We start from the raw sequence: 23303 nt of genomic DNA on the forward strand, positions 1-23303 counted from the left end.
TGCTCCTAAACTCACTAAGAATGACTCAGTAAAACCCAGTAAACCCAGTAAACCCAGAAAACCCAGTAAACTCACTGCTCCTAAACTCACTCAGAGTGACTCAGTAAACCCAGTAAACCCAGTAAACTCACTGCTCCTAAACTCACTCAGAATGACTCAGTAAACCCAGTAAACCCAGTAAAACCCAGTAAACTCACTGCTCCTAAACTCACTAAGAATGACTCAGTAAAACCCAGTAAACCCAGTAAACCCAGTAAACCCAGAAAACCCAGTAAACTCACTGCTCCTAAACTCACTCAGAGTGACTCAGTAAACCCAGTAAACCCAGTAAACCCAGTACACTCACTGCTCCTAAACTCACTCAGAGTGACTCAGTAAACCCAGTAAACCCAGTAAACTCACTGCTCCTAAACTCACTCAGAATGACTCAGTAAACCCAGTAAACCCAGTAAAACCCAGTAAACTCACTGCTCCTAAACTCACTAAGAATGACTCAGTAAAACCCAGTAAACCCAGTAAACCCAGAAAACCCAGTAAACTCACTGCACCTAAACTCACTCAGAGTGACTCAGTAAACCCAGTAAACCCAGTAAACCCAGTAAAACCCAGTAAACTCACTGCTCCTAAACTCACTAAGAATGACTCAGTAAAACCCAGTAAACCCAGTAAACCCAGTAAACTCACTGCTCCTAAACTCACTCAGAGTGACTCAGTAAACCCAGTAAAGCCAGTAAACCCAGTAAACTCACTGCTCCTAAACTCACTCAGAGTGACTCAGTAAACCCAGCAAACCCAGTAAACCCAGTAAACTCACTGCTCCTAAACTCACTCAAAGTGACTCAGTAAACCCAGTAAACCCAGTAAACTCACTGCTCCTAAACTCACTCAGAATGACTCAGTAAACCCAGTAAAACCAGTAAACTCACTGCTCCTAAACTCACTAAGAATGACTCAGTAAAACCCAGTAAACCCAGTAAACCCAGAAAACCCAGTAAACTCACTGCTCCTAAACTCACTCAGAGTGACTCAGTAAACCCAGTAAAGCCAGTAAACCCAGTAAACTCACTGCTCCTAAACTCACTCAGAGTGACTCAGTAAACCCAGTAAACCCAGTAAACCCAGTAAACTCACTGCTCCTAAACTCACTAAGAATGACTCAGTAAAACCCAGTAAACCCAGTAAACCCAGTAAACTCACTGCTCCTAAACTCACTCAGAGTGACTCAGTAAAACCCAGTAAACCCAGTAAAACCAGTAAACTCAGTAAAACCGAGTAAACCCAGTAAACTCACTGCTCCTAAACTCACTCAGAGTGACTCAGTAAAACCCAGTAAACCCAGTAAAACCAGTAAACTCAGTAAAACCGAGTAAACCCAGTAAACTCACTGCTCCTAAACTCAATCAGAGTGACTCAGTAAAACCCAGTAAACCCAGTAAACCCAGTAAACTCACTGCTCCTAAACTCACTCAGAGTGACTCAGTAAACCCAGTAAACCCAGTAAACCCAGTAAACTCACTGCTCCTAAACTCACTCAGAGTGACTCAGTAAAACTCAGTAAAACCCAGTAAACCCAGTAAAACCCAGTAAACTCACTGCTCCTAAACTCACTCAGAGTGACTCAGTAAAACTCAGTAAAACCCAGTAAACCCAGTAAAACCCAGTAAACTCACTGCTCCTAAACTCACTCAGAGTGACTCAGTAAAACTCAGTAAACCCAGTAAACCCAGTAAACTCAGTAAAACTCAGTAAACCCAGTAAACCCAGTAAACTCACTGCTCCTAAACTCACTCAGAGTGACTCAGTAAAACTCAGTAAAACCCAGTAAACCCAGTAAAACCCAGTAAACTCACTGCTCCTAAACTCACTCAGAGTGACTCAGTAAAACTCAGTAAACCCAGTAAACCCAGTAAACTCAGTAAAACTCAGTAAACCCAGTAAACCCAGTAAAATCCAGTAAACTCAGTAAAACTCAGTAAACCCAGTAAAACCCAGTAAACTCACTGCTCCTAAACTCACTCAGAATGACTCAGTAAAACTCAGTAAACCCAGTAAACCCAGTAAACTCAGTAAACCCAGTAAACCCAGTAAAATCCAGTAAACCCAGTAAAACTCAGTAAACCCAGTAAAACCCAGTAAACTCACTGCTCCTAAACTCACTCAGAATGACTCAGTAAAACCCAGTAAACCCAGTAAACTCACTGCTCCTAAACTCACTCAGAGTGACTCAGTAAAACTCAGTAAAACCCAGTAAACCCAGTAAAACCCAGTAAACTCACTGCTCCTAAACTCACTCAGAGTGACTCAGTAAAACTCAGTAAAACCCAGTAAACCCAGTAAAACCCAGTAAACCCACTGCTCCTAAACTCACTCAGAGTGACTCAGTAAAACTCAGTAAACCCAGTAAACCCAGTAAACTCAGTAAAACTCAGTAAACCCAGTAAACCCAGTAAACTCACTGCTCCTAAACTCACTCAGAGTGACTCAGTAAAACTCAGTAAAACCCAGTAAACCCAGTAAAACCCAGTAAACTCACTGCTCCTAAACTCACTCAGAGTGACTCAGTAAAACTCAGTAAACCCAGTAAACCCAGTAAACTCAGTAAAACTCAGTAAACCCAGTAAACCCAGTAAAATCCAGTAAACTCAGTAAAACTCAGTAAACCCAGTAAAACCCAGTAAACTCACTGCTCCTAAACTCACTCAGAATGACTCAGTAAAACTCAGTAAACCCAGTAAACTCAGTAAACCCAGTAAACCCAGTAAAATCCAGTAAACTCAGTAAAACTCAGTAAACCCAGTAAAACCCAGTAAACTCACTGCTCCTAAACTCACTCAGAATGACTCAGTAAAACCCAGTAAACCCAGTAAACTCACTGCTCCTAAACTCACTCAGAGTGACTCAGTAAAACTCAGTAAACCCAGTAAACCCAGTAAAATCCAGTAAACTCAGTAAAACTCAGTAAACCCAGCAAAACCCAGTAAACTCACTGCTCCTAAACTCACTCAGAATGACTCAGTAAAACCCAGTAAACCCAGTAAACTCACTGCTCCTAAACTCACTCAGAGTGACTCAGTAAAACTCAGTAAACCCAGTAAACCCAGTAAACTCAGTAAACCCAGTAAACTCAGTAAACCCAGTAAACTCACTGCTCCTAAACTCACTAAGAATGACTCAGTAAACTCAATAAAACTCAGTAAACTCAGTGGATCCACAACAAAGGAAGTAGCAATACTACTACAGTGTACTACACATGTACCTAGGTATGTTTGTAGCAGTCCTACTACAGTGTAGTACACATGTACCAGGGTATGTTTGTAGCAGTACTACTACAGTGTAGTACACATGTACCAGGGTATGTTTGTAGCAGCACTACTACAGTGTAGTATACATGTACCGGGGTATGTTTGTGGCAGTACTACTACAGTGTAGTACACATGTACCCGGGTATGTTTGTAGCAGTACTACTACTACAGTGTAGTACACATGTACCACGGTATTTCTGAGTAATTTTACGAGGTGTAAATTCACACTGACCCACATACAGACAGCAGTCAGACTTCGCCCGGCCCAGTCACACAGGTTAAACAGCAGGAAGCAGGAAACCGGAATGAAGTAGAGCTCTAGACCAAACACAAGACAGTAGTTAGAGACCCACACACACACAATCACACACACACACACACAATCACACATACTGACAAGGTTGAATCAGTTCATCTGGACACAACGTTTGCTGACAGAAACATTTGATCATCATTTAAGTGACCTCTTCAGTCTCACCTGACTGCAGGTGTCCCCACCCTTATAAACAATACAGTGACTGCAGGTGTCCCCACCCTTAGAAACAATACAGTGACTGCAGGTGTCCCCACCCTTAGAAACAATACAGTGACTGCAGGTGTCCCCACCCTTAGAAACAATACAGTGACTGCAGGTGTCCCCACCCTTAGAAACAATACAGTGACTGCAGGTGTCCCCACCCTTAGAAACAATACAGTGATTGCAGGTACCCCACCCTTAGAAACAATACAGTGACTGCAGGTGTCCCCACCCTTATAAACAATACAGTGGCATAACGACCCAAACCAACAACCAGTTTCATATGCAAATATGGGTGTGACCATTGATCATGTGTACTATTCACAGAGGATTTGGGATTGTTGCATTCACAGCATTGTAAGATGGTGACAGATGTACTTTTAGCCCCCCCCCCGGTTCGGGAATGGTTGGTCCCTCTTCACATAGATGGCCTCTTTGACTCCCCATTCAAACCAGTGTTCCTCCCTATCAAGGATGTGCACATCCTCATCCCTGAAAGAGTGGCCACTGGTCTGTAGATGGTGTAGACTGTGGAGTCCTTGTCTGTAGATGGTGTAGACTGTGGAGTCCTGGTCTGTAGATGGTGTAGACTGTGGAGTCCTGTCTGTAGATGGTGTAGACTGTGGAGACCTGGTCTGTAGATGGTGTAGACTGTGGAGTCCTTGTCTGTAGATGGTGTAGACTGTGGAGTCCTGGCCTGTAGATGGTGTAGACTGTGGAGTCCTGGCCTGTAGATGGTGTAGACTGTGGAGACCTGGCCTGTAGATGGTGTAGACCAGGGGTGCCCAACTCCTGGCCTCGAGGGCCACAATGTCTGCAGGTATTTGCGGCAACCATGCACTATACCACCTGATTTAACTAATTCCTTTCCCTCCTTGGTCCAAGAGGTGAGCTAACTAGTTAAATCAGGTGGTGTAGTGTATGGTTGGAACAAATACCCGCAGACACTGTGGCCCTTGAGGTCTGGAGTTGGGCACCCCTGGTGTAGCTGTGGAGTCCTGGTCTGACGTGTTAGCTCTCCTGTGTTGTGTCATCCTCTTGGTCAGCATCTGTTTAGTTTCCCCAGTGTACAAGTCACTGCAATCCTCCTGGCACTTAACAGCTACACTATATTGCTCTGGTTGTGCCGGGAGACCTGATCTTTGGGGTGGACCAACTTCTGGTGCAGTGTATTTTGGGGTTTGAAAGCAACTGAGATGCGGTGTTTGGAAAATACGCATCTCAACTGTTCTGACACTCCCACCACATACGGAGTCACCACTGGTTTACGCTTAGACAGCTGGTGTCCTTCCCCTCTCTTCGATGGGCTGGTGCACTGTCTGGACGTCTTCCTGGCTCTGACAAACACCCAGTTAGGATCACCACACTTAACCAGGGCCTGTTTAATGTGGGATTTCTCCCCTTCCCCGGCCGCTGTGTCGGTGGGGCCGTTGCCACTAGTGACTTAAATGTGTTTCTCTCTAGTCTCTTCGATTCAGTTGCACCTCTCACTTTCAGAGCTAGGCGACTAAAGAAGCCTACACCCTGGTTAACGATGAGACACGTGCTCTTAAGTGGACCTGCAGGAGACTGGAACATAAATGGCGAAAATCAAAATTGCAAGTTTTTTACCTATCGTGGCGCGAGTGTTTATTGAAATACAAATGTGCTTTATCTGCTGCAAAAACAGTGTATCTCTCTCACTTAATCAATATTAATAAACATAACCCCAGATTTCTCTTTGACACTGTATCTAAACTTACTAAAAAGCAGTCGTCTATTAGCTGCTCACCATTCACAGCCCATGAATTTCTAGATTTTTTCTGCAATAAGGTTGAGGAGATCTTAAACAAAATTAGTTCTTCAACTCCATCTACTCCTGCAGATCCTGTCATACTAAATTCATATCTACACAACGAGTCACTGTCAGTTCCAGTTATTACAGCTTTTGACTCTTGACACTTTGACTAAGCTCATGTCAGCTTCTAAAGCAACTACTTGCCTACTTGACCCTTTACCAGCAAAACTTTTTAAAGACCTCTGGCCTTTTCCTGGGACCTACAATACTAGACGTTGTTAATGTATCTCTTACTACTGGCATTGTTCCCAGCAGTTTTAAGACAGCTGTGGTTAAACCTCTACTTAAAAAACCGCACCTTGATCCAGGGTCTCTTAATAACTATCGACCAGTCTCTAATCTTCCATTCTCCTCTAAAGTACTAGAGAGAGTTGTGTATCAACAACTTTTGACTCATATAAAAGAAAACCATCTATATGAACCCTTTCAGTCGGCTTTCAGGCCCTGTCACTCCACTGAAACTGCTCTGACCAGAGTGGTAAATGATCTTCTACTGGCGATCAACTCTGATTCCACTTCTGTGCTTCTACTACTGGACCTCAGTGCAGCCTTTGACACCATTGATCACTGTATACTATTAGATAGATTAAATTGTAATGTTGGTGTCTCTGGCTTAAGTTCTTTCTTGGCTTAATTCCTTCTTATCTGGAAGAGCACACTGTGTCTGCTATAATAACATTACATCAAAATTCTCAGACGTTAAATATGGTGTACCTCAGGGCTCAGTTTTTTGCCCTCTACTTTTTCTCTCTTTATATTTCACCTCTTGGCCAAATTATACGCAGTCATGGAATAAATCTGCATTGCTGGACTGATGATACTCAGCTGTATGTGCCTATAATCAGGAATCAGGAACAATTTATTGTCATGTAATTGTAATGTAATCTCATTCATGTACTTGCGTACACAAAAGAAAGTACATTTAATTTTTCTCAGCCCACAGCAGTGGAACACAAAAGACAAAAACACATATCCAAAGCATCCCAAAAAGCAACACCATCAAAAAAAATACAAAACCAGAGAGAACAAAGCAACATTACAGTCAACAACACAGTCCATTCAGTAAATTTGAAACACAATTAAAAAAAAATCCCTGTCCAAGAGAACGAACGCCAACCAGGATGACTGTCAGAACTGCTGGTCTGCATGGGCTAGCAGTTAGCTTAGCCTGCCCTGCTTCCGCGTACTGTCAGACCGCCCTCAGTGTTTCCTCTTCAGGCACAGCTCCGGTCAGGGCTCAGACAGGCAGGGTCTAATTTTCCTGATGTTGTACATTATACAGCAAATCTGAAATTATTTTTGTGTTCAGCTTGACATTGTCTATCATAATCTCTAATTATTTTTCAGGAAGCAAAACGTTTGAAAAACGTGTTGTCAAGTCTTGTCTAACTAATACTGATCAGGTACAATCAATGATCTGCAGCAATGTCATGAGCAAGGCACAAAAGGGGGCGCTAGGTAGTGAGGCTGTGCAAACATTGTATGTGTGTGTGTGTGTGTGTGTGTGTGTGTGTGTGTGTGTGTGTGTGTGTGTGTGTGTGCGTGCTCTGAAAGGGGGGTGCATGTGGGAATGTGTGCATGTGTGCGTTATTGCATGCGGTGAGGAAACGGTGCCAAAAGGACAAAGGAAGTTTGGAGATGTGTCTGTGAGAGGAAGGCTGCATGGAATCGCACAGACGAGACGGCACGCAGCGAAGAGTGAGATAAGGTTAAGACAAAACAGAATTAGTGAGAGAGAGAGAGAGAGAGAGAAGGGGAGAGAAAGAGAGAGATCACACACACAATCTGTCTACCAGTGTAGTAAACCACAGAAACCAACAAGAGAAAGGTAGACGGGCTGTCCAGCAAGCTGTGGACTGCGTGCGACTGGATAGTGAAGGAATTCAGTACTTTCCTCAAGTAACAAGGGATGATTCAAATGAAACAATGATTCAAAGGAACAAGTTAAACAACTGGCCTACTCTTCCCACGTGAAGGAATCAGTGTGTATCTCAATCCTGGACGATTTCAGCTAAGACACAGTGTGGGGTGAGACGGTGGGTGGCGATCACCTGTGAGGTTGAGCAGGGAGTTATGGGTATTTTAGTCCATGGGCAGTGCTGGTCTCTACATTAGATACACTACGCACACAGTACTATGCTTGCATACTACACATGCAGTAGTACACATGCAGTAGTAGACATGCGATACTAAACTCGCAGCACTACACACCCCAGGCTCCTCCGTGGCCGATGGTCGTCTTGACATCTGCGGTGATGGCGGGAAATGTTCCTATGGTTACCGTGAAGGTGAAGCAGACAGACACAGCCAGCACCCAAATCTACACCGAGGGAAGGGGTCAAAGGTCAACAGGTCATCAGGAGAAGGTTAAGGTAAAATTAATACACAAGTCTGTTGAAGAAAAAAACCCCAGAATGTCTTGATTTTTCCTTTTATGAATATATACCACTGCTAGATAATGTGAGCTGACCTTCTTAAAGATCTTCATCATGGAGATGCTTGGCTGGCTGGTTGGATCTGGTCTCGCTTCTCCTCTGGTCTCTGAAGAAAAGAAAAACAAGAAGAAGAGAGGACATCTACAGGGTATCTTCCACCCCTCAAGTTAAATGTCTTTTCTTTCATTTATGGAGCTTTAGGACTGAAGCCTCCTACTGCATGAAGCCAAAAAGCCCAAGACTCCACATGAGACCAGTCAGATGAAATGAATCTGCCTCAGACTAATTCCTCACATGCTAACCCATGCCGGCAATACTACTCCCTCACATCACTTTCCTCTGACGTCACTTATCTCTTCATCCCTTAGCTCACTTCACATCTCCTTTGGCTTGTAGGGGTAACCTTTCTGTCAGTTTCAGACCTCATCTATATAAATAAAATGTATTATTATTATCATTATTATTATCTACATTACCCACGTTAACTATATTATCAACATTTCCCCAAACCGCTTATCAGCAAATCCTGATATACAGTTTGGATAATGAATGAATGAATCAACATTTCCATATAACCTGTATTATCTACATCTATTTAATATACATTCACCACCTCAACTACATAATCTGTGTTGTCTACACTATCTACACTACCGTTCAAAAGTTTGGGATCACCCAAACAATTTTGTGTTTTCCATGAAAAGTCACACTTATTCACCACCATATGTTGTGAAATGAATAGAAAATAGAGTCAAGACATTGACAAGGTTAGAAATAATGATTTGTATTTGAAATAAGATTTTTTTTACATCAAACTTTGCTTTCGTCAAAGAATCCTCCATTTGCAGCAATTACAGCATTGCAGACCTTTGGCATTCTAGCTGTTAATTTGTTGAGGTAATCTGGAGAAATTGCACCCCACGCTTCCAGAAGCAGCTCCCACAAGTTGGATTGGTTGGATGGGCACTTCTTTGAGCAGATTGAGTTTCTGGAGCATCACATTTGTGGGGTCAATTAAACGCTCAAAATGGCCAGAAAAAGAGAACTTTCATCTGAAACTCGACAGTCTATTCTTGTTCTTAGAAATGAAGGCTATTCCATGCGAGAAATTGCTAAGAAATTGAAGATTTCCTACACCGGTGTGTACTACTCCCTTCAGAGGACAGCACAAACAGGCTCTAACCAGAGTAGAAAAAGAAGTGGGAGGCCGCGTTGCACAACTGAGCAAGAATATAAGTACATTAGAGTCTCTAGTTTGAGAAACAGACGCCTCACAGGTCCCCAACTGGCATCTTCATTAAATAGTACCTGTTAGAGCCTGTTTGTGCTGTCCTCTGAAGGGAGTAGTACACACCGGTGTAGGAAATCTTCAATTTCTTAGCAATTTCTCGCATGGAATAGCCTTCATTTCTAAGAACAAGAATAGACTGTCGAGTTTCAGATGAAAGTTCTCTTTTTCTGGCCATTTTGAGCGTTTAATTGACCCCACAAATGTGATGCTCCAGAAACTCAATCTGCTCAAAGAAGTGCCCATCCAACCAATCCAACTTGTGGGAGCTGCTTCTGGAAGCGTGGGGTGCAATTTCTCCAGATTACCTCAACAAATTAACAGCTAGAATGCCAAAGGTCTGCAATGCTGTAATTGCTGCAAATGGAGGATTCTTTGACGAAAGCAAAGTTTGATGTAAAAAAAATCTTATTTCAAATAAAAATCATTATTTCTAACCTTGTCAATGTCTTGACTCTATTTTCTATTCATTTCACAACATATGGTGGTGAATAAGTGTGACTTTTCATGGAAAACACGAAATTGTTTGGGTGATCCCAAACTTTTGAACGGTAGTGTATATCATCTATGTTTCTACACTGTCTACATCATCTATGTTTTTACACTATCTACATCATCTATGTTTTTACACTATCTACATCATCTACTGTTTTCTATACTATGTACCTCATCTGTTTTCTACATTATCTACATCATCTATGTTTTCTACACTATCTACATCATCTATGTTTTCTATACTATGTACCTCATCTATGTTTTCTACATTATCTACATCATCTATGTTATCTACACTATCTACATCATCTGTTATCTACACTATCTACATCATCTGTTATCTACACTATCTACATAATCTATGTTGTCTACATTGTCTACATCATCTGTTTTCTCTAAACTATCAACCTCATCTATGTTTTCTACACTACATGATCCGTTATCTACACTATCCACATCATCTGTGTTTTCTACACTATCTACATTCAATTCAATTTATTGACATTAAAAACAATGTGCAGGCACATGTTAAAAATGAAATGAGGGCTGTGGCTTCACCAAACAGTGCAAGACAGACAAAGACAAACACAGCAAACACAGTATAAGATATACACACACAAGGACCAAAAGCTAAAATAAGTTAAAAAAGAGCAAGAGTACAAAATATAAATATATATATATATATATATATATATCTACAGACATTCAGTGGGTGGCCAGGTTTAGATGGGCAACAGCTTGGGGAAAGAAGCTGTTTCTGAGCCTGGTAGTGCGGGCTCTGAGACTCCTGTAGCGCCTCCCAGAGCACAGGGGGGAGAACAGTCCATGGTTGGGGTGGGTGGGATCTCTGCTGATGCTGAGACCCCTTCGAAGGCAGCGTTTGTGATAAATGTCTTTTATGGCTGGGAGCTGGGTACCGGTGATATGCTGGGCCGCCTTGACGACCCGCTGCAGAGCTTTCTGGTCTACTGAGGTGCAGTTGCTGTACCACACTGAGATGCAGATGATCAGGATGCTCTCTATAGTACAGTGGTGGAAGTTGGTGAGAATTTTGGGGGGTAGACGGGCGCTCCTCAGCCTCCTCAGGAAATGCTGGCATTCTTGGGCCTTTTTCACAAGGGCCTGGGTGTTTAATGTCCAGGAAAGGTCCTCGCTGATGTGGACTCCAAGGAATTTAAAGCTGGAAACACGCTCCACTTCCACCCCATTGATGTGTATGGGGGAGTGGCTGCAGCTTCTAGGCCTCCTGAAGTCCACAATCAGCTCCTTCGTCTTCTGCACATTAAGGACAAGATTGTTGGTAGTACACCATGATGTGAGGTGCTGAATCTCGTCCCTGTAGGCCGTCTCGTCATTGTTGGTGATACGGCCAATGACTGTGGTGTCATCTGCAAACTTAACTATAACATTTGAAGGGAGAGTTGGCAGGCAGTCGTGGATAAAGAGGGAGAAAAGGAGGCGGCTCAGAACACAGCCTTGAGGGGCACCTGTGCTGAGGGTGAGGGTGGAGGAGGTGTGGTAACCTAACCTAACAGACTGAGGTCTGTTGGTCAGGAAGTCCAGGGTCCAGTTACAGAGGGAGGAGTTGAGGCCAATGGAGAGGAGTTTGGTGGCTAGTTTGGCGGGGATGATAGTGTTGAAGGCAGAGCTGTAATCTATAAACAGCATCCGGATGTATGCGTTGTTAAGTTCAAGGTGGGTCAGGGCAACGTGCAGGGCAGTGGCAATGGCACCCTCAGTAGACCTTTTGGGACGGTAGGCGAACTGATGTGGGTGGAATGTGGGGGGATAATGCTTTTGATGTGAGCCAGAACCAGTCTCTCAAAGCACTTCATGGGAATGGGGGTGAGTGTTATGGGTCGGTAGTCATTCAGACATGTGGATGTTGGTTTCTTGGGGACAGGAATGATGGAGGTGGTCTTAAAGCATGCCGGGACTATGGATTGGGACAGTGAGAGATTAAATATAGTTGTGAAGACCTCAGCCAGCTGGTTGGCACATTTCCGGAGGACCCGACCCAGTATGCTGTCTGGTCCGGCAGCCTTCCGTGTGTTCTGACCTCTGCGATCGATAGTGAGCACCTGGTTTTCTGGGTGGCTGGGGATTTTTGTGGCTGGGTCAGTATTGTCCTTGTTGGGCATAGAAATGATTTAGCTTGTCTGGCAGGGAGGCATCATGGACAGTGGGACCGCTATTGGAGCTTTTGTAGTCTGTGATAGACCGAATGCCTTGCCACATTCGCCGAGGATCAGAGTTATTGTGAAAGTGGTCCTCTATTCGTAGGGAATATTTATATTTGGCTGTTCTGATGCCCTTTTTGAGGTTGGATCTGGCTGCACTGTAGGCCTCACAGTTACCTGACTTGAAAGCTGCATCCCGGACTTTCAGCAGCTGCCGGACCTCACTGGTCATCCAGGGTTTCTGGTTTGGAAAGGCGCAGATTGATTTTTTTGTTGGGACACTCTCAGTGGAAAAGTTAATGTAGGCTAGTATGGCAGATGTCTGTTCATTAATGTCTATATGGGAGCCATGGGTAGCTGAATGTGCAAAAATACTCCAGTCTGTGTTGTCAAAACAGTCCTGTAGTTCAGAGACTGCTCCTTCTGGCCAGACAGTGATTGTCTTTACTGCTGGCTTGACCCGTTTTATTAGGGGTTTGTAGGCTGGGACCAGGAACAGGCAGAGGTGGTCAGAATGCCCCAGGTGGGGGCAGGGAGTAGCTTTGTATGAGTCCTTGATGTCTGTATAGAGATGGTCCAGGGTGTTTTGTCCCCTAGTGGGGCAGGAGACATGCTGATGGAATTTGGGCAACACAGCCCTGAGGTTAGCCTGATTAAAGTCACCACCTATGATAAAGGCATTGTCCGGGTGTTGGGTCTGCTGTCTGCTGATGGCACATTGTAGCTGCTTCAGTGCTACCTTAGCATTAGCATGTGGGGGGATGTATACAGCGGCGATGGTAATGGCCGTTAGCTCCCTGGGCAGGTAAAAATGCCTGCACTGAATCATAAGGAGCTCGAGATCAGCAGAGCAATGCCTTTCAACCATCTTTATATTGTTGCACCAAGAGTTACTGACATAAATACTCAAACCTCCTCCGCGGATCTTGCCGGAGTCCGCTGTCCTGTCGGCATGGAAGGCTGTGCGGCCCGCTGTGGCTTATACTGTTGTGGTTTGTTGTGGTTTATACTAATGTGGTTTATACTGATGTGGTTTATACTGATGGTGGTATACTGATGGTGGTTTATACTGATGTGGTTTATACTTGTTGTGGTTTATACTGATGAGGAGACTGGCGGGTAGTCCTTTTTATGAAATTTATTCAGGAACAAAGAACAACAACCATGCATGCGTATCCTTACCGACTTCAGTTCTGCTTACGTACATCCACCTGAGAGCACGCCTACTGGCCTCTCGTCGTATTACCTATAGTATAGGCTCACCACTGTATTACTCCGTGTATATGTTCAAACCCATATACTACATCCCCCTTTTTCCACAGAACGAAAAACAAAGCAATCACATTATAGACTTGTTTGTTCCGCTATCTATCAGTTTGAATCTACTGCATTAAGAAATAAATGCCTTTGTTCATCTTTTCTTAAACTTCAAAATGGAGATATAACACTGTCCACAAGACCACTATGAACTGTTTAAAGGTATGGCTTTGAATACTTACTATATCTATTCTTGACATCACTACAGTGTTACATCCTTCATACATTCATTGGTCATACTAGACATTCATTACATATTCTTTTTTTTTTCTTAAGAACTCTGTACACTCTTTGTACCCAGTCTTTGTACACTGTCACTGGGGTCAGAGGTTTCTAGCACATGACCCTCCGTAGGAGCATAACTTTTACTGTTAGCCCATTTGAAAATCACTGAATTTGGTAGGCTGCTTTACCAGCCTGCCACTTCTGGTGTGTTGGACCTGTGTGTCTGAACAGTTGACTGGTTGTTCCACATTTCTTGTCGCGTTATGTACATGTGGTTCTGCAGACTCGCTTGGAGGTGGCTGGTCAGTGACACTGACATTACCGTCCTCGTATTTCAGTATGTGAGTCATTCCAAATTGTTCTCAAGTGCCTCCTATTCCTCCTGTACCTTTTTCCTGCAGCCGTCACAACATTACATGACCTCGGCTCCTGTCTCTTCTGTTCTACCAGGGCAGGTTTCCAGCCTTGTGGAGTCTTTATACTGACAGCCATTCCTGGTTCGAGCACAGAGAGAGGTCTTGCATGTTGGTTGTGGTACTCTCCTTGTCTTTGTTGCAGTTTAAGTAGCCTCTGCTTGACTCTTGTCGGATGCCTCGGTTTGAGCACAGCACTGGCTACTGGCAATGTGCTTCTTAGGACCGATCCCCAAGTCCAGTCACAGGAGTATTCCTTAAAGTCAACAGAGCCAGGTGGGGGTCTGTCTTAGTCTGCTCCGCCTTCTTCAGCATGAGTTTGATGGTCTTTATTGTGCGTTCTGCCATCCCATTAGACTGTGGATAGCCTGGGCTTGAGAATGTCCATGTTATGCCCCAGTCCCTTACAAACTGACCCATCAGCCTTCAGCTTTGCTATTACCGTGCTTGCTGTTTTGTCACGCATTTGTTGGACCTCGGGATATTTTGAGAAATAATCTACTGTGAGGAGGAAAAATTTGCCTTGTAGCTCAAAAATGTCCACACCTACTTTGTACCATGGTAGCTCTGGCAGCTCATGGCATTTTAGTGGCTCCTTCTGATTCTTCGGTAGATGTTGACAGGTGGGGCAGCTCCCAACCATTTGCTCTATATCAGCCGATATGCCTGGCCAATATAGATACTTGCGTGCCTGTTCTTTGGTTCGTTGTACTCCTTGGTGGGCTATGTGCATTCGCTGTAGTATGTCTGATCTCAGCTTTTTAGGGATAATGAATCTGTCTCCTGTCATAAGTACCCCCCCTCATTTACTGTGATTGTGTCTCTGATTGGCCAATAGACTTTAAGCTCAGCATCTGTCTGTTTTTTGTGCTTTGGCCACCCTCTCTGGTGAATGTCTAGTAGCTTTTGCGAGGTCCGGTCCTCCTCAGTTGCCATCTTAAGCCTCTCGTGCATCTCTCTTCCCAGAGCCTCAGTTGCTTCCGTGGCATAGACTACCTTTTCATCTGTAGTCAGGCACTCCTCTTGTGTTTCCACAGCACCAAACGCTCTAGATAAAGTGTGTGCTATTAGCATTTCCTTGTGTGGAGATCGTAACACTGAAGCTGTAGCAGCATTGGTTGTAGTCTGGCAGGTGCCTGTCCTTATGGCTTTGTGAATATAGCCTCCAGAGGCTTGTGGTCTGACTGCACCACCACATGTGCACCAAACACGTATTGGTGGAATTTTCGTGTTGTAAACACGACCGTAAGCAATTTTTTTTTAAAACTGCACATAGTTGCGCTCAGCCTGTGTTAGGGCTCTGGATGCATATGCCACTGGCTGTCCTCGCTGCAGCAGGCACACACCTAGCCCATCTTTCGATGCATCAGCTTGGAGGACTATCTGCTGTTTTGGGTCAAATAATTTCAGCACTGGAGCCTCAGTTAGTGCTGTCTTGAGTTTTTTCAGGGAAGCATCGTGTTCATGTGACCACAGCCACTGCATATCTTTCCTCAGTAGCTGCTGTAAAGGTGCTGTCACTTCTGCTTCATTAGGTATGTATTGGGACAGGTACTTGGTCATACCTAGTAGCCTTTGTAGACCCTTTCTGTCTTCTGGTGCTGGCATGTGTACAATAGCATTCACCTTGTCACTGTCTGATCGTACTCCCTCAGGGCTTATCACGTGTCCCATGTACTTCACCTCCGTCACTTTGTACTGCACTTTGTCTTGCACATTGTACTGCACTTTGTCTGCATTGAACTTAACATTCATCTCTTTGGCTCTCTGTATTACCTTGTGCAGTATCTCGGCATGTTCCTTCTCATCAGCTGCAGCGATGATCATATCGTCGGCTATCACCTGTACACCGTCAATGTCACCAAATGTTTCACTGTTCTTCTGTTGGAAGACTTCGCTGGCTGATTTTATACCGAATGGGAGACGCTTGAACCTGTAACGCCCCCATGGCGTGTTGAAGGTGCATAACAGTGAAAATGCTCTGTCCAGCTTAATTTGCCAGTATCCGTCTTTTTCATCGAGTATTGTAAATATTCTCTTGCCAGACAGTCTGCTTTGGACATCTGTAGGTGTCGGTATGGAGTAGTGCTGTCGTCTGATGGCTTTGTTCAGCTCTCAAGGATCAAGGCAAAGTCTGAGTAAGCCATTTTTCTTTTCAGCTATTACTAAGCTGTTCACCCACTGTGTGGGTTCTGTTACTGGAGTGATGACATCAGCTTTTTCCAGCTGACTGTGTCTTTTTCAATTTGTCCATGATGGCAAACGGGATTTTTCTGCAGCCATGGATCACGGGGGTCCCTTCTGGGTCAATGTGAATATGATGCTCACCAGGGAACTCCCCAAGCCCCTGGAACACCTCTGGATACTGCCTCACCAGCTCTTCTTTGGTTGCGGGTGAGCTCTCCTTGATTTCATCAACACGTCTGACCAAGTTCATCTCTTCACATGCTGCTCTTCCAAGAATTGGAGATGCTGACTGCTTCATGACATAGAACTGGAGCTTGGACTCTGCTCGCTCAGTACTGCATTTCAGGTAAGTACTACTGGCTGGCTTTATCTGGTTACCTCCATAAGCTCTTAATACCGTGTTTGTGGGATTAAGGCATACTTTTGCCTGGGAGTTTTCTGACCTGTTCTAGAAGGAGAACACTAGCGTCTTCTAGTTTGAAGATGATGGGCACTCCTCTAATTGACAAAGTAGCCCGCCACAGCATATCACTAGCTTTACTCAGTGCATTTACCTGGGTGCACTCCAGACTGCCCACAAATAGTGAATCCACTGTCTGCACTGCTTGCACTCCTTTCATTCTGCACATCTTGGCAAAGTTATGGCCCTTCCCACAAGCTCTGCACTTCATTCCATACGCTGGACATGCTTTTGGGCCATGTGTCTTTCCGCATCTGTTGCATACTTTTGTTTGGTTGACATATTACTCCTTTTTATGATGAGCATTGAACGCTGTTTTGTTGACATTAGCTTTATTTTGCCTTATTGGTCTTGTTGCCTCTGTTATTGCATGCACCTAATTTTCCTTCTTTGCGCACACCATTATGCTGATTTGCTCCTTGGCTATCTCTGATGCCCTGCAAATATCAATGGCTTTAGTCAGGTCAGGGTAGGTTCTCTCAGCAGTGTCTCTTTCAGATGCTTATCTATAACACTGAAAACGATTTTGTCTCTCAGCGTGTCATTTTCGGTTATTCCGAACTCACAGTCTTTGCTCCTGTGTTTTAGCTCTGGGACAAATTTGTCAATGTGCATCGGTTCTTGCATTGCATACGTCCAAAATTGGTGCCTCTAAAATACCACGTTTTTCTTTGGCGTACAGTAGTCTCTTAAAGCCTGCAATATGTGGTCCACCTGCACGTGTTCGGGCTCGGCCCTGGCTATGTCGAGTGTGTTGTACACCTCGAGCGCTTCTTCGCCTAGCGTGTGCAGTAATATCGCCACTTGCACCTCCTTTTCCTTTTTCCACATTTCAGTTGCCGTCATGTACAACCTATATCTTTGCTCCCATCTGCGCCAGTTTTCACATATGTTGCCTATTAATACTAACGGAGAAGGTGACTTAAACTGTTCCATTTAGTTTTCTCTTCCGCGTTAGCGTAACCCCAAACTCTCCTGACTTTAGCGCCGTCGGACCCAACACGTTTACCTTATGGTCACTGGGACTTTGCGACAAGCTCCCCGCTCTCTTCTCTCGGTCTCTCGTCTTCTTCGGCGATTAAACATCAAACGCCACCACTTCTGACACCATGTTGTGGTTTCTACTGATGAGGAGACTGGCGGGTAGTCCTCCTTATGAACTTTACTCAGGAATAAAGAACCGCGCATGCGCATCATAACCGACTTCAGTTCCGCTTACGTACATCCGCCTGAGAGCGCGCCTACTGGCCTCTCGTCGTATTACCTATAGTATAGGCTCACCACCGTATTACTTGGTGTATATGTTCAAGCCCATATACTACAGTTGTACCAAGAGTTACTGACATAAACACTCAAACCTCCTCCGCGGGTCTTGCCGGAGTCCGCTGTCCTGTCGGCACGTAAGGCTGTGCGGCCCGCTAGCTCGACTGCCGAGTCGCCATGTTGCTGTTGAGCCAAGTCTCCGTAAACATCAGCAGACAGCAGTTCTGCAGCCTTTTCTGAGAGGACAGCCTGAGTCTCATCTCCTCCATGTTGTTAGCTAACCACCGGACATTAGCCATGAAGATGCTGGGGAGGGAAGCTTTGAAGGGAGCGCTACTTAGCTTGGCATTTAGCCCGCGTCGCTTCCCCCGCTTCTGTTCACGTTGCCGCCAGGGGGCAGCGTTTCCACTGCGAGGCCGGTGAGCGGATAATATGGATGGGGAGTTGTCCGTGATGGTGGAGGGAAGTGAGTAATCCGTTCTGAGGTTTAACAGGTCCTGATGGCTGTAGAAGAGCTCAGGACGACCTACACTTGTAAATACACTTCACACTAACGTATAAACAACAAAGAAAACACAACCCTGAACAGGGAGCCGCGGTAGCCGCTGCCTCCAGCGCGCCGCCATCTTGGATGTTGGGTCATCATCTATCATCTATGTTTTCCACACTACCTAAATCCTCTGTTTTCTACACTATCTACGTCATCTGTTTTCTACACTCTACATCATCTATGTTTTCTACACTATCTACACCATCTATGTGTTCTACACTTTCTACATCATCTGTTTTCTACATCTGTTTTCTACATCATCTACACCATCTGTTTTCTACACTCTACATTATCTGTTATCTGCACTATCTATACCATCTATGTTTTCTACACTATCTACATCATCTATGTTTTTACACTATCTACATCATCTATGATTTCTACGTCATCTACATAATCTATGTTTTCTACACTCTACATCATGTTTTCTCTACACCATCTACATCATCTATGTTTTCTACACTATCTACATCATCAATGTTTTCTACACCATCTACATCATCTATGTTATTGTAAACTACAAAACACTCACTGGCCGGTCGGCTGGTGGGATCAGCCGCTTTAGCCGAGGGGTCAGAGATGTCGCCTTGTGGTGCAGTGCGCCCTGGATCGAATCCCGCAGCGAGCTTGATTGAGCTACGCTACATTATCTACACTCTACATCACCTATGTTATCTACATTAGCAACAGAGAGGAACACTCAGCTTCAAGTTACGTCCACAATTCCATCCGTCCGGTCATCATAATCGTGGACGTAACTTGATATGTACAACTTGAAACGTTTCACCCGTTTGCTGGTAGGTGCAGGTGAAAATTTGTCGACAATTGTGTGCACGTCGTTGACATTTATCCATGGTAAATCTTGCAGGCATCGCGAAAATTATGCCATCGCTAATAGCACGCGCCAACAAAGAGGAAACTGGTATGACCGCTGCAGTAGAAACCGGAAGTCAATGGAATACAGTTATGCACAGAGTGGATTGGTCCCGTGAAGAGTTTCATACCTTTCTTCATCGCATTTAAAGGGTTTTCCTCTTCATTATCTCTCCTCTTGTCAATGTCTCGGTAGTACTGGTAGAATTCCTGTTCAAAAACAAAAATACATTAACTGTTTCGTGATGTCTGTCTGACATCTAACTAATAAGAACACCCCGCCACCAAGTGCAAACTGTCAGGAGCCTTTATTAAGCTGATGGGCCACGTTATTATACGAACACAGCAGCAGACTTCCTGTTAACGTCATGTAATGAAGTGAGATACACTTAACCGCCGGCAGAGGTTGCCAAGGGGTGGAGGCACGGAAGTAGCCCTGATTGGCTGTTGCGTCGGCCAATAGACAGCGCGGAACCTCGAAGCCCGCTGACTTGAAACAAACGATGCGCACTGAAATATTTAACTAGCGAGCTTACAACTGACCTTAACATTGCCAGATCGTACTGTAACGATAGCTAATGTTAACGCTTGCTAACAACGGAAATTCAAAAAGAGTTTAAACCCTAACCAACAAACAATCACGTCTACTTCCGTGCCTACACCCCGTTGGATCTATCATCAGCCATCTTGCATTGTCGGCACGTGTTTTTTCTTTCTAGACGGACAGAAGAATAGGGTTGCAGTCACTACCGCAAATCCCGCGATAGCTGTACTGATGCGTTCGCAGTACCATCACAGCCGGAGATTCCATACATTACATCTCCCCCTCAAAGATGTGTCCCTCTCCATAACTGCTACTACTACTTTCGGCTGCTCCCGTTAGGGGGCGCCACAGCGGATCATCCGTTTCCATCTCTTCCTGTCTTCTGCATCTTCCTCTGTCACACCAGCCACCTGCATGTCCTCCCTCACCACATCCATAAACCTCCTCTTTGGCCTCCCTCTTCTCCTCTTCCCTGGCAGCTCCATATTCAGCATCCTTCTCCCAGTATACCCAGCATCTCTCCTCCACACATGTCCAGACCATCTCCATCTTGCCTCTCTTGCTTCGTCTCCAAACCGTCCAACCTGAGCTGTCCCTCTAATATACTCGTTCCTAATCCTGTCCTTCTTCATCACTCCCAGTGATGAACGTCAATTCTGCCACCTCCACCTCCGCCTCCTGTCTTTTCATCAGTGCCACTGTCTCCAAAGCATACAACATAGCTGGTCTCACTACCATATTGTAAACCTTCCCTTTAACTCTTGCTGGTACCCTTCTGTCACAAATCACTTCTGACACTCTTCTCCACCCACTCCACCCTGCCTGCACTCTCTTCTTCACCTCTCTTCCATTACTGTAGACAGTTGACCCCAAGTATTTAAACTCACACTCCTTCATCACCTCTACTCCTTGCATCCTCACTATTCAACTGTCCTCCCTCTTATTCACGCATATGCATTCGGTCTTAGTCCTATTGACTTTCATTCCTCTTCTCTCCAGTGCATACCTCCACCTCTCCAGGCTCTCCTCCACCTGCAACTTACTCTTGCTACAGATCGTCATCCGCAAACATCATAGTCCACGGAGACTCCTGCCTGATCTCCTCCGTCAACCTGTCCATCACCATTGCAAACTAGAAAGGGCTCAGAGCCGATCCTTGATGTAATCCCACCTCCACCTTGAACCCATCTGTCATTCCAACCACACACCTCACCACTGTCACACTTCCCTCATACATATCCTGCACCACTCCTACATACTTCTCTGCAACTCCTGACTTCCTCATACAATACCACACCTCCTCTCTCGGCACCCTGTCGTATGCTTTCTCTAAATCCACAAAGACACAATGTAACTCTTTCTGGCCTTCTCTATACTTCTCCATCAACATTCTAAAAGCAAACATCACATCTGTGGTGCTCTTTCGTGGCATGAAACCATACTGCTGCTCGCTGATCATCACCTCTCCTCTTAACCTAGCTTCTATTACTTTTCCCATATCTTCATGCTGTGGCTGATCAACTTTATACATCTGTAGTTGCTACAGTTCTGCACATCACCCTTGTTCTTGAAAGTCTATACCAGTATACATCTTCTCCACTCCTCAGGCATCCTCTCACTTACCAAGATTGTGTTAAAAACCCCACTGCCATCTCTCCAAAACATCTCCATGCCTCCACGTGTATGTCATCAGGACCAACTGCCTTTCCACTCTTCATCCCCTTCATAGCTGCCCTCACTTCCTCCTTGCTAATCCGCTGAACTTCCTGATTCACTATCCCCACATCATCCGACCTTCTCTCTCTCTCGTTTTCTTTATTCATCAGCCCCTCAAAGTATTCCTTCCACCTTCTCAGCACCCTCTCCTCGCTTGTCAGCACATTTCCATTGCTATCCTTGATCACCCTAACTTGCTGCACATCCTTCCCAGCTCGGTCCCTCTGTTTAGCCAATCGGTACAGGTCCTTTTCTCCTTCCTTAGTGTCTAACCTGTCATACAACTCACCATACGTCTTTTCGTTTCCCTTTTCCTTTGCCACCTCTCTCTTCACTTTATGCTACATCTCCTTGTACTTCTGTCTACTTTCTTCATCTCTCTGACTATTCCACTTCTTCTTTGCCACCTCTTCCTCTGTATACTTTGCTGTACTTCCTCATTCCATCAACAAGTCTCCTTCTCTCCCTTCCTGTCCTGATGACACACCAGGTACCTTCCTAGCTGTCTCTCTCACCATTTCTGTAGTGCTTGCCCAGCCATCCGGCAACTCTTCACTTCCACCCAGTGCCTGTCTTAACTCCTCCCTGAACTCCACACAACAGTCTTCCTTCTTCAACTTCCACCATTTGATCTTCAGCTCTGCCTTCACGCTCTTCCTCTTCTTGATCTCCAAAGTCATCCTACAGACCACCATTTGATGCTGCAGCTACATTCTCCCATCACCACCTTGCAGTCTCCAATCCCTTTCAGATCACATCCCTCTCCATAACTAGAATCCAGAATCTCTAGTCACCTCTACAGTAACCGGCTCTGTGGGTGCATGTGTGTGGGTTGGTACTGTGGGTGCACTTAAGAGATGACATCAGTTTCGTCTGTACTGCCCCCGTTGGGTTGTGTCCACCACATAAGATCTAGGGGAGGAGCTGGCTTCACAGACAGTACCTGGTGTTGTCCATTGTTTCTCATTGTACAGTTTCATGAGAACACTGTCTCTTGGGCTCAGCAGAGGTAGACTCCTTACCCCGTTCCTGCGGTTTTAGTGGTATGCCTGCCTCTTGGCGGCTGCATCTGCTTGCATGATTTCTTCCTTGTCTGGCCAGCTTGGGTCCAAGTTCTCAGACAGGGTGGGTATAGTTGCCTGGATTTCTCGACCCATCAGCAGCTCAGCGGGACTGACTCCGGTGGAGGAAGACGGTGTGGCTCTGTATACCATCAAAGCCAGAGGGGTCTTCCTGCCTACGGATCCCTTTCACTACCTGTACAATCCTCTCAGCTTGGCCATTACTCTGGGCATAATGTGGACTAGTGTTACATGAATAAAGTGATATTTCTCACTAAACTGTCTGAACTCCTCTGAGACTAGCTGAGGTCCATTATCGCGACTACCACTTCTGGAATACCATACCTTGCAAATGTGGCTTTTAGCTTTGCTATGACCTGGCTACTGGCTGTCACAGGTAGGTGTAGGATCTCCAAGTACCTGGAGTAGTAGTCTGACACTACCAAATACGACTGCTTCTTGTGCTCACAAAGATCAACACATACTTTTTGCCATGATCTTGAAGGTAGCGCAGCTGGCATTGCTGGCTTTTTCCTCGGTGTGTTTCTGTTCTCTCTACAAAACTTGTACTGAGTTACCTTTGTTGCTATGTCCTGTGAAATTCTTGGCCACCACACTGACTGGTTAGCTTTCTCTTTGC

The 23303-nt window shown here is 45.0% G+C and overlaps 1 protein-coding gene across 1 annotated transcript in view; it reads right to left on the reverse strand.

The window, feature by feature from the left end:
- Window positions 1-23303, reverse strand: part of LOC130113103 (equilibrative nucleoside transporter 1-like) — a 72920-nt gene that overhangs the window by 10420 nt on the left and 39197 nt on the right. The window contains exons 8-11 of the mRNA XM_056280619.1: window positions 19474-19552; window positions 8127-8197; window positions 7868-7976; window positions 3535-3620 (exon numbers count right to left, since the gene is read on the reverse strand). Coding sequence (XP_056136594.1) covers window positions 3535-3620; window positions 7868-7976; window positions 8127-8197; window positions 19474-19552 — 345 coding nt within the window. The remainder of the gene's footprint in view (window positions 1-3534; window positions 3621-7867; window positions 7977-8126; window positions 8198-19473; window positions 19553-23303) is intronic.

The sequence above is a fragment of the Lampris incognitus genome, chromosome 5 (genome assembly GCF_029633865.1).
Source record: "Lampris incognitus isolate fLamInc1 chromosome 5, fLamInc1.hap2, whole genome shotgun sequence".
Lineage (NCBI taxonomy): Eukaryota > Metazoa > Chordata > Actinopteri > Lampriformes > Lampridae > Lampris > Lampris incognitus.